At 40.6% G+C, this 12,877-nt stretch overlaps 1 protein-coding gene across 1 annotated transcript in view; it reads left to right on the top strand.

The window, feature by feature from the left end:
* Nucleotides 1-12,877, top strand: part of ptprt (protein tyrosine phosphatase receptor type T) — a gene marked incomplete at its 3' end in the record, with an annotated part of 451,455 nt that overhangs the window by 290,460 nt on the left and 148,118 nt on the right. Inside the window, exon 17 of the mRNA XM_083939813.1 lies at nucleotides 7,344-7,479. Coding sequence (XP_083795939.1) covers nucleotides 7,344-7,479 — 136 coding nt within the window. The remainder of the gene's footprint in view (nucleotides 1-7,343; nucleotides 7,480-12,877) is intronic.

The raw sequence follows: 12,877 nt of genomic DNA, 5'->3' as shown, positions 1-12,877 counted from the left end.
GAAAGTGACTGAAAGAAGGAGAGCTGGGAGTGCTTGAGTAGAACTCGTGGATGTTTAAATTCTTAGCGGTAGTTAGCCGCTGTGGTGAATATAGCAAAAACAGCTGAATTTAGCGAGAGCAGCAAACAGTGAAACAACGAGTGACCAACACACAAGCACCGGAAATTACGCAACATGCTATCGTAACATGTCAGAACGTCCACGTCCACTGCCTCTCACTGTAAGTTATATTACAGCTAATAATAATAATAATAATACCGTAATTTCCGGACTATAAGCCGCTACTTTTTTCCCTCGTTCTGGTCCCTGAGGCTTATACAACGGTGCGGCTTTTCTACGGCTTGCGGTAACCAGGGGCGCGCACTACCGAGGATGCGCCAGGTAACGAGAGCAAAACAAAGAGTAGGAGAGCTTCAGCGACAGTTTGCACGAAGGAAGTGTTCATGCAAACACCCTCAACATGGAAAACAAACGGAGAAGTGCATATGATGCTGCTTTTAAGTTAAAGGCAATCGATCTGGCTGTCAAAGAAGGAAATAGAGCTGCTGCACGTACCCTTGACATCAATGAATGGTTGGTTATTTTGATAACGTAAACGGCCGCGGGACTGCACTTTTACTGCCGTGTTACAGGCGAGCACATTGTATTACTTTGCACCGTTGTATTATTTGTACTCTGCACGAATGCTGTTCGCCATGTCAAAGATGTGAAAGTTTGATTGAATGATTGAAAGATTTATTGTTAATAAATGGGACGCTTTGCGTTCCCAAACAGTCATCTCTGTCCCGACAATCCCCTCCGTGGTAGCAGGAACCCCTATATACTACGGTAATTACACATCAAAACGCCTGCGGTTTATAGTCGGGTGCGGCTTTTATATGGAGCAATCTATATTTTACCCTAAATTTAGCTGGTGAGGCTTATAGTCAGCTGCGCTCTATAGTCCGGAAATTACGGTAATAATAATAATAAACACCTCTGCCTTACTCCTGGCTAGTCCAAATTGGGTAAAGAAGTGGAGCATGGATGGAGCTGAGGGGAAGTGACAGGCACCTGTCATTCAAAGTGGCCATCCCTTAATTATGCAGAACTTTAAGCTTTAATATAATTTAAACAGGTGAGGTATATAAAAATTCACCCCCATAAAGTTGTCATGAACGGGGGAATTAGTGATAGAGAGCAAAAGCATTTTGTTGTACCAGGCTGTAAATATGTTTATTTCTGCTGTAAAGTTGGAGATTTTAACACAGGGGGTCTATGGGATCAACACACTTTTAGGACCAGGATCAAGTTGCAATTTAAGGAACTACCGTTTTTCCGCATCGGCTCGATTTTTTACGTCATTTTGGTCATTGTTCTTCATATTGGTTTTACCTTTATGCCAGTGGACCTCATATAATTAAGGGGTGTGCATCCACTACATTGAGGCATCATTCTATACTAAAAATAACATCTACTTGTAAGGGTCAGGTCACACTGACAGGGCTAATGTGCCTAATGTCCATACAGCAGTTGATTAGGTGTAATTACAATCATGTCTCTATGTGCTCCACACATTACTCACATGACTTTTTATGCCTCTTTCTTATGTGTCTTTTGTTGGAGTGGCAGTCTGCTCTTAAAAAAAGGATTTACCACAGGTGGACTCCATTTAAGCTGTAGAAACATCTCAAGGATGATCAGTGGAAACAGGATGCACCTGAGCTCGATTTTGAGCTTCCTGATGGCCTGTCTGCCCTGGTGGTGTCATGTTCTGTCTTGTCTGGATGTATGTCTACGCATGGGATAGCGGGGAACGTAATTTCGATTCCTTTGTATGTATAACACATGTGAAGTATTGACAACTGACTTGACTTGACTTGACTTGACTTGACTTCATGGTAAAGGCTGTGAATACTTACGTAGATGTGATTTCTTTGTTTTTTAATTTTAATACATTTTCAAAACTCTCAAGAAAACTTTTTGCACGTGGTCATAATTGGGCATTATGTGTAGAATTTTGAGGACAGAGATCAATTTAATACAATTTGGAATAAGGCTGTAACGTAATAAAATGTGGAAAAAGGGAAACGCTGTGAATACTTTCCGGATGCACTGTATGTGCTCCACACATTACTCACATGCCTTTTTATGCCTCTTTCTCATTCGTCTTTTGTTGGAGTGGCAGTCCGCTCTTAAAAAAGGATATAATGCAGATCAGGTAGGTTCAATCGCACCTAAGTGCACAGTCCATAAATTTAAGTATTGGATGGTACGACATCTGCTTTTCATCTTTTTTTGGATATGTATTCAGCTTTAGGTTAGTGCAGTTTCTCCTAAACACTTAGCTAAGACTCACCTTTTTGTCTATTAAAGAAGACATAAAACATCCAGGATCCATTGCATTTCCCTTTTTTCTAAGGAAAATTCACTGTGTAGAAAATCCAGTGCTTTCACTACAGCACTTAAAACGTACCTCCACCATTAAAATGTCTATTTGATTTCTCATTTCCATTGAAAACTGGAATTAAAGCAGTAGGATAGAGTGACAAGTGTATTTTCTTAGCATTTTCATGCAGCTTCAAGACAGGGGACGCTGTCCATGAACTGGTTACAAAGACGGTGAATGTTGTCATTGAAGGCATTCAGGGTTTTTAAAGGAACATCTCGTCACCACTGCCATTGAGGACTACGGCAGCTATTATCGAGCACGCCAAGGTTAGGTGCTTAAGCCGTTAGCTCAATGGATCCCACTGTCAACCTTGTATTTTTATTGCAGAGGGGGCGAAGATGAGAGAGACAGGGGATTAAACCGAACTCCCACGCAGCAGTATTACTTTATTAATCGGCTGTCTTTGTCTATCAAGGTTATGACAAGAAGCTGCTTGGTGTGTGAAAGAACAGGTGCATCTATGTGTAGGATCCCAGGCCCTTGTGCTACTTCCACTGTCATGTCGATTTTTTTAAATTTTACTCTCCTTCTACCACACTTTACTACTTTTTCCTCTCCTTTCCATTTATCTATCTCTCTTTCATATCTTTCCTTCCAAGCATATCATATAATTTGTTAATGTTCTTTTTATTTAGTTTGTATATTTTTCACGTTTTCTTTTTATTTACTCATTATTTTATTTGATGTCTGTTTATCTCTGCTTCCCTATTTGTGTCTGAATGTATCTCTTGTTGTGTTATGTGAACTTTCTTTAATTCAACCTGCCACAGACGGCGGCAGCTTTATTCATGTTTTTGTCATTCTGCTTTTCATTTCTGCCCAATAGAGCGGCGGCTTTTTTGAGAGTTGAAACTTGGACTATCTGGTGTTTGATGTGACAATCATTTACCACAAAACGTCACCTGAAAACATTAACTGGCCATAAAAGAACGTGTTGGTGTTCAGTGAAGATGTAGTTTTGTTCTGTTCGTGCAGGGTTTTTGTGAAGGAGAGAGCATTTCAGCTGTACAGCTCATACAATCATGCTGTAAATACCTACTTACTTTCACACACACACACACACACACACACACACACACACACACACACACACACACACACATGGCTATTGCTTAAGTTCAAATCTAGATTCAAGATTCAAGATTCAAGAAGCTTTATTTATCCCGAGGGAAATTATTGTGCAACAGTTTCAATACAAAGGTGGGAAAGGATCAGAGTAACAATAAGCATTAAAACATAAATCAAATCAAAATAAAGCTAACGTCAGATAAATCAAGCAATGAACTAAGTGTGACAGAGTGCAACAGACATTGTGGTTAAACGTAGGTTTATAAAATATACAACAATACGCAGCGTGCAGTTTAGCAGCATATTGAAATGAAATAAGTACAAACTAGATAAGTGAGAAGGAGCGATAAGTTATAAGTGTTAAAAATGTTAAAAATAAGCAGCATTTCCTACAGAACTAGGTGACAGTATGGCACAGTGGAGTGTAGCAGCATTTCGTACTTAAGTAAGTTACAGTAAACCACAGTGAAATGTAGCAGCATGTCCTAAAGCACAGTAAGTGTAGCAGCAGATAGTTACAAGCTAGTAGGGACCATTGGATGACCCATAGCATGCAGATCAGGTTAGCATCTTTTTACTAAAACATTTTCATGGCAAGTTTATGGAAATACCTCTTAAAGGAGAAGGACGCAACAGGTGCTAGGCAACGCAGCAAAATAAACAAACAAACACACAAAGAAAGCACATTAGTGTTTTCTGCCTCTAGATAAAAAGTGGGAATAGTAAAAAATGAGAAAAGGGAAACCATGGTCAGGAAACTGCTGGAAAATGTCAGATTTCCATCATAATGCAACTCCTGACCAAGCAAGTTTGACTTTCACAACATTTCCCTTTAAGTGATGAACTGATAGTCTTTCTTTATATTACGGATTTCTTTACTCTTTTAAGATGTTAAAGGTTGAATATGTAGAATCTTTATTAAAAGCTGTTTTTAAAAAAAATAAAAAGTTACACCCATGGGGCATTTTAGAGGGGTACAAAATTAAAGCTTTTCCAAAAATTTTTGATGGGTTAGTCAATGACTTTCTGTCATGTTCTGTGTACATTGTACCTGCCAATAGCGTTGGGCATTGCGGGTTGCCAGGGTTGTCTGTTGTTCGGCACAGCTACTGTAGGCTGGCACTGGGTGGAAACGTTATTCCTCCCAGCAGCTGAGTGACACGAGATATGAAAACGTGAGGCAATATAGGCAAACATTCACTTGATGGACTGAGAAAAAGTAGTCCAACAGCATAAAACGCATGCACCCTACCCCTAACCCAGGGGTCTGCAACATTTACTATCAAAAGAGCCGTTTTGTCGCTTCTTCCACCAGTTAAAATTTGTCTGGAGCTGCAAAACATATTTTATGTTGCAGCTTATAAATGTCTATATGTAGTTATCTGATATATACAAAAATATAGAACGAAAAATAAAGAAAACATTTTATTCCTGTTATTACCTAGCATAAAAATATTGTTCGATAATTTCCCACCACATATCAAGCATACGGGGAGCCACCATTATGCGAAAAACTGAAGATTAGCCACTGGCAGGGAAAGGCACTGGGCTTGGAAAGGATGTGACGCATATTTGAGTTCCACATAATATATATATTTTTTAAATCACCTCGAACTCCAAGATAACAGGTCTTCCCTTTGAAAGATTGTCTCCTTTGTAAAAAACAAACAAAAAACCCCTGTTTTATTTTATTTTACATCTTATCTTTTGGTAAAGCTACAAGGAGCCACTGAAAGGGCGCCAAAGAGCCGCATGTGGCCGAACCACGGGTTGCAGACCCCTGGGTTAGACAATGACTTTCTGTCATGTTCTGTGTACATTGTAGCAGCCAATAGCGTTGGGCATTGCGGGTTGCCAGGGTTGTCTGTTGTTCGGCACAGCTGATGTAGGCTGGCACTGGGTGAAATCGTCATTCGTCCCTGCAGCTGAGTGACACGAGATGTGAAAACATGAGGCAATAAAAGCAAACATTCACTTGATGGACTGAGAAAAAGTAGTCCAACAGCATAAAATGCACGCCGAAATGGCTACTTTTCTCCTTGATCGCCAAGCTAACTTTCATGTTTAATTATCTGTAACGGGTAACTTTCAATCAAACTCGTCTGCAATACTTTGCAAGGACATTTAACAACAACAACAATGGTGGCGAAAGGTTCACGTTGGTGTGATGCGGAGGTGGAGTGTTTACTGCAGATTTGGTCGATGAAAATATCGACAAGACGCACAAAAACTCTGAGGTCAACGGAAAGATTTGTAAACAAAGTGACGCATCGCGATGACGTATAGGCAGCAAGAAGCATTTGCGCGAGGCCCAGCTACTATGAGTACAAACGGGCTGGCCAGCGCGGGGAGAGGGAGGGGTGGACAAGTATCCTGAAGCGCGGGGCGCGGTGCGGAAGGACATTGTGAGTGCGCCTTAAGTGTCAATGACAAACAGACTTTCACCCCAGAGGCTGTGGTTTGTCCCGCCCCATGTGAAAGTGAAACTTAATTACACACGACGTACATATTTAAACCCAGACCATGATCTTTTCCTACACACTTCCTCTGCATTCAAAGGTGACACTCTCTGTTCTTTACCCTGCCTTCCTTCTACTTCACTGGCTGCACGTTTTCTCATTCAGTCCATTGACAGTCACCTTGTGGTCTCTACATCCCATGCTGTATCAACCCATACAGTGATAACAGTGTTCTTACCTGTGTGAATATGAATTGTCCTGCTGTCAAATCCACACTGTACACCAACCTTGCATTCACCTTGCCAAAGTGTTTATATCCTACCCACTTTGTTTGTTCATTTGTTTGCCAGCTTATTAATTTTCCATGTGCATGTATGGAGTTTCAACCTTGATGTCTTTGTCTTCTACACTCGTGCTTTGTTTGTCCTTGGGCAGTTTTCGATGTTTTGAACCTGGAATGAAGTCAGGAGGCAAAGAAAAGAACAAAGAAACAAACTTGCATCTTTGAAATCGTTGCCACTTTTCGTTGTTTTCCTCCGCAGAAAACAGATACATGTTCAGAAATTCACAAACTTTTTTGAGCTGCAAGGTTGTTTTTTATTATTATCAAATATTATTATTTGTTTTGTTATTATTTATTATTATTTTTGATGTGCAGAACGTATGTTAATATCATGTCGTTGGTCTTCACATCGCTGTAAAGATGTTTAATACCTGTGCTTCAGGATCTGATTGTCCATGTTCTCGGATGTAAAGCTTTCTGGCAGTGACGCCTCCAAATTAGTTGATTTTTGTTCCAAAATGACATGGTTAAGTATGTGGTTTATATAGTTTTTAGAGAAACTGAAAGCTTAATTCAAACGTATTGTTTCTCCCCTACAAAGTCCAATCTTTCTTGTTTACTGCACAGTTCAGAGTCAATTACTCTGGTTTAGAAATAGTAGAAAGAGCTCATCAAGAGCTTTTTTATATAATATTTATAAATATATATTTATATTACTCAGTTTTGTCCAAAATGTTTCTTACGCAGCTCTGATTGTCACCCCTCCGTTTGACTCTTTGCACATCGACGACTAGAGTTCTTTCACCTTGGGATCAAATGTGTCTGTGTTTGTTGCTAACATTTGTTTTTTTGTGTGCACAAACTATAAAAGGGTGAACCATTTTCTGTGTTTCTGTGCATGAGTGTGTGTGCATCATGTCATTTGTTTGTCCATGAGTGCATGCACCTGTGTTGTTCCTGCTATGTGACTTTATGTGCCTGCCTTTTTGTACATGGTTGCCTACTGATGTGACTGTGTGTGTGTGTGTGTGACTCTGACTGTGTGTGTGTGTGTGTGTGTGTGACTCTGACTGTGTGTGTGTGTGTGTGTTTGTGTGTATAGGTGCATCTACGCAGGACTCAGATGCAATGGAGCCAGAGAAACAGGTTGATAGCACAGTGAAAATGGCCGGAGTGATCGCAGGGATCCTCATGTTCATCATCATCCTCCTCGGCGTCGTCCTCACCTTCAAACGCAGGTAGGTAATAAACACAACATCTGGTCAAAGAGGCAGCTTAAAGGTGTTATCATAGTAACAATAATACATTTTAATACATCCAGTTTGTATCTTCACTATAATTCCCTCAACCGAAAGACTTGGTAGCCTCAATCAGACCCTGCTGCATCATGAGCCACACAACTGAAACCTTGATAGTTTCCAGTGAATTGAACAGCTGATTGATAAATCAATTAAAAGATGACAGCAATAAGAGCACCATTGGCCCAAAATTCAGGTTACCAATAATCTTTATGACCATTATGTCATTTTGTAAAAGTACTTGGACAACCGCATGTGGTGATGATTAACATACCAAGTACATGTAGCATATTTAAGCCACCTGATTGAAGATATTTATAGATCTTATATTGTAAATTTAAATGGTTTTCATTAGTTCAAATGCAGGTAGAAATTAAAATACCTACAGTTTTACATTTATTGACTTGGGAGACTGTTAATGCCGTGAGGTTAGATCCGTTTTTCATGTTTAATAAGGAAGACTTAATCAGAATTTTAAATGTTTGTTCAATTTAACAGATTTAAATGTATGATAAGCTGCAGGTTACACACTGTTATGATTGTAAAGGCCATAAACTTTAATGGCATTCCTTAATGTACTTTCTAACACTTTAAGGTAAAACATAAATGACAATGTTTGAGGTTCCCAGAATTCAGAAAATCAAAAATCTAGATGAACTGTATGACTTTTTTTTCTGGGTCTTTGTTAACATGCACATTGGCTTGCCACCATCACCTGCCTTCCTTTACTTTCTCTTTTACTCTTATCGCTTCATCAACTCTCCCATCCCTCTCTGCCCCTCTCACATGATGCATATACATTTCCTTTTTTGCTAGGAGTCACATGTATTTCTTTACTTCACATTATACATTTTTATGTTTGTGTCAATTTATGCCTCGCACTCAAAATGTATGGACAACTTTGAGAAATGATAATTACAGTAAAGCACAATTCTGTAGTGTTTTCAATTGGGAATCAACAACAATATGTGGAAACGCAATCCAACATCTACACTGTGGCACTTTTTGTGATGTTAGTAACTGAAGCACATAGACACTACAGACCTATCCGGCTGTTAAGTCTGACGTAACACCCTTTCAAAATAAGATTTCTGGGTCCAAATGCTCCGTTGAAACAAAACAGACACAAAGGTCAAACATGTGAACCATTACATCACCTCTTTCGTCTGTTAAACACCTTTTTAAATGATGAGAAAGAGGTAAAATGACAATTACGTTGTTTTTTAAAAACTCAGATCTGTTCAAACAACGGGGAACATGGCACTGCGGCGTTGTAGAAATAAAAGGCTTGGACCCGGGAATCATATTTTGAAAGGGCGTTACGTCACGACTTAACAGCCGGATAGGTAGATCATGTCAGCCAAGAGAGATTACATTACTCAAGTGTTCAGGTTTATACCCTAAATCTGCATCAATCAGGTCCTTTCAGCACAGCTGTCACTCATTATCTGTGAAGCTGTGATCTTCATACTGATGTTCCTCCAGAATTACTTTTGCATAGCATCACTTTGGCTTTGTTGCCCAAACCCTTGCACCCCTTTCACACACCCTGTTCAAAGTGCAAAGATGGAAAGTGGGTGCAGAGTCATTGCGCCTTTGAGCCAGGAATGGAGATAGCAACAGAATTGTAACAGCACAGCACTGACGGCTGTGTGTAGGGGACAGCCGGTAGGGCGGGACTCCTGTACACGCAGTTGTGATGTGTAAATCTACCCTACAGGAGGGTCAAAGAGAACAACACACTATTCCCAGTAGCACAGATTATTAATAACGTAAAGAAACATTGAATACAGTTGCCCTAACTCCAAAACGACTTAAAGGACTATTCTGTTTAATGTTGTGAAACTATGGTTATAAAGTCATCACCGCTACATGACCACGTGACCACAGTAGCAGATGTGATTATGTAACTATAGTGGTTGTTTTATTTATTGTTGTGAAACGGTCGTACTACTTAAACGCTTTATATTTTTAAAAGATAATACACCCATGTGGCGTTTTGAGGGGTACAGAATGAAAGTATTGCGTTTAGATAAAAATATAGTCTGAATTAATATCTAACAATGATTTTCTGGCAGGTTTTGTTTACATTGTACCTGTCAATAGCGGCTGGCATCGCGTGTTGCCAGGGTTGTCTGTGGAAACAAGGAATAATTTTGAGTTGAGCGCTAGCTATCACTCAAAGAAAGACTTCGAGCTGAAGACTGGCTAATGTTAAATACTTGTAAAATGAATTGATTAGTAGTCATTACCCCGTATGAGTCACTTGACATGGTGCAGGCTGATCGCTTGACACACTCCGCAACGATCCTGGCAACCTGAATGCTGGAATAATTTTTGTTGATGCGACTACGATCTTTTGACACTAGATGGCGGTGTTCTGCTCATTCTACATATTCAACCTTAAGTTAAGTCAACAAAAACAAAAATGGAAAGGTTAAGGAAATATCATGGGTTGGCTTAAAATGAGTCCCATATGTAAATAAGTCAACTTAAACTTCAACTTTATAAGCTGCTTGCACAATGGACCTATACAGCCTTTATTGTTTGGCGAGGAGGGTCTCATAGTCATTCGGCGCTAAGTGCATCTCTGCCCTTCTCTATACTGACAACTGTGCTACTATGATATATAATATAAAGTTGGCGGTTTGTGGGTCGTTACAGGCGCCAGAATGCTTTCATAGTCACCCAATGTGGCGACACTACACTGTTTTTGCTTGGTTCAGTGTGAAAAAGCAAAGCCGTAAAGGCGTAATGGACACTTCTATGGCACGATTGTGGAATCTGTGTGTGAAAGGGACTATTGAAGCAGAATCTTGGCATTACTTAAAAACAAACACACACTCACAGAGAGGATCTATCAAGATTGGCTCGTTAGTTGGTAGCATGTCCAGTTCCTACACCCAGTACTTGAGGAACATTTTCCTTTCTTTGAAAATGGCATTTGAACTCTTCCCTGAGTCACTGTGTGGAAGTAGCAATAGTCAGCACAGTGAACTTTGAATGGAAAACCACGTCATCGATTAATCTTTCTATTCTGACCTTTTTAGACTTTCTATGCACCCAAAAATTAGGTTGTCCTTCATCTAGTGTATTACAGTACCAGAAAAGGGTATAACAGGAGGAGGAAAGTTCAGCAAGTTGCATTTGTATGAAGTTGCACTTTCTTGGGACACAGTGACCACTTCCCATAGCATATCCATGCCCTTGGTACAAGGAAACATGACTTGGTATTGGTCAGGGAGAAAAGACAAGACACGGTGTGTTCAGGCACCGATAGTGAACCTGACACAGAGGCCTTGCATGTGACACCACTGTATGTTATATAAAACAACATACTTGCAGTACAATAGTATTTTTTCACTACATACACACAAAAATACACAAGGGAAATACAAATCATCAATGCACACACTCATAAAGTGAGGGAGACGGGCAGTTACCTCATTGCTAGTTTGAATACAACATGACATCCATTTCAAGTGAGCAGAAGGGGATGGGGATTCAGAGAGGGCGCAGGGTCAGTGGGCAATGCTCATCTGAGGCTAACAGAGAATCTCCCTAACACCAAGAGGATAAAAATCTATTAGAGGGAGAATATGCCAGGAGTACTAAGGAAGGTATAGGTAGAGACTTCAGAAGAAGGTGCAGGTAAGGAATATAGAGGAGAAGAGGAACAGGAAGGCAAAGGGAAAAGAAGGGAGGAGGGGCAGAGAATAGATGAGGTTTGAAAAATATGAAAAAGGCAGCACTGGTAAACCTCAGGGTCAAATCAATATGTTAATCAGATGCTAACCAGGCTGAGAAGGCATAATATACATAAAAAGGCCAATTAGAGGGCAAACACCGCCACGGTGGATATAGGAGAAAGAGGAAAAGAACAATGATGCAGAAGAAGAGCGATGGAAGAAGGATGCAGTTGAGATTCTGCTCAGATTCTCTCATGAACTCGAGCTAACCCAGGCCACCAGTCAGGGTTAAAGATCTAATACGGGTCACAGGGAGTCATGGAGCATGGAGAAAGGTGAATCAAATATGGAGATGATCATGGCCTGAGAGAGAGGAATAGAAAGAAGACACTAAAAGGAAGTTTTGGAGAAGAAATATGAACATTTCCAATCTAGACAACAGAGAAAGAGAGAGAGAAGGAAGGACAGAAGTCTTGTACAAGAAAGAAGTAGAAATACCTAAAACGATAAGGAATAAAATGATAACAAAGAGATAGTTAAGAGTCTAAGGGCGCACTCACACTGTCCTTCCGCACCGGGCCAAAACAGGTTTTTCGGGTAGAGCCTAGTGCGTTTGACCAGTGTGAGTGCAACTGCTCCGCGCATAACTGCGGCCAGCTGGTCGTCCACGGCCCGTCTGAGAGAGGTGGGCTTTTGTAGAGCGGGTTTGCACATGTACGAGCACGAGCGTGCGCACTTGTACGAGCACGATGCCTACAGCGGTTCAGACGTCATTTATGTGCGCCTGTTCGGACATAGTAAATAGAAGGAGGGACCATGCGCGGACATTTTACAACAACAATGGCGGCGAAAGGTTCATGTTGGTGTGACGCGGAGGTGGAGTGTTTACTGCAGATTTGGTCGATGAAAAGATTCAAAAATAGTCGACAAGATGCACAAAAACTCTGAGGTCTACGGAAAGATTTGGAAACAAAGCCACGCATCGTGATGACATCATCAGTGCCTGTGACGTGCTAGACGTGATGACGTATAGGCAGCAAGAAGCATTTGCGCAAGGCCCAGGCAGTGTGAGTACAAACGGGCCTGGAGGGGGGGACAAGTACCCTAAAGCCTGGGGCGCGGTGCAGAAGGACAGTGTGAGTGCGCTCTCAAAGACCCTCAAGAGAGAAAAAATATGTGATAAAAGTAAAACAGACAAATAGATTTAGACAGTGGGCGGTTCCCCATATCATGGAGCGTTTTCTGAGGTCATCTATATTTTATGCCACACATTTTAACCAGTCGTCCAGGTGGCAGACAAAGTGTTTTTTCAATCGAAAGTGTTTTACATGCCTTTCAGAGCCCATAAATTATTCTGTGACAAAACTTTAACGGGAAGTGAGCACGCACAACTGTCCAATTAATCATTTAGGATGCCTTTACACATGTTCCAAATGGACTTTGTTTCCCAGGGAAAGCCAGGGGATGTTGCCAATAATGTCATGTAAAAGTGAATAACGCTGGACACGGCTTAAGTCTTAATGGAGATTCGATGTATCTACAGCCAGGTGGCCCCGAGGGCTCAAACGACCAGCACCGGAAGATATACTTTTTATAAAAGGTTGAGAGGAAAATGAATGAATAATTAATATGACTGAAGCTCCCTATAC

The sequence above is a fragment of the Echiichthys vipera genome (assembly GCF_963691815.1).
Source record: "Echiichthys vipera genome assembly, chromosome: X".
Lineage (NCBI taxonomy): Eukaryota > Metazoa > Chordata > Actinopteri > Perciformes > Trachinidae > Echiichthys > Echiichthys vipera.
This window is presented reverse-complemented; position numbering and strand designations above follow the sequence as displayed.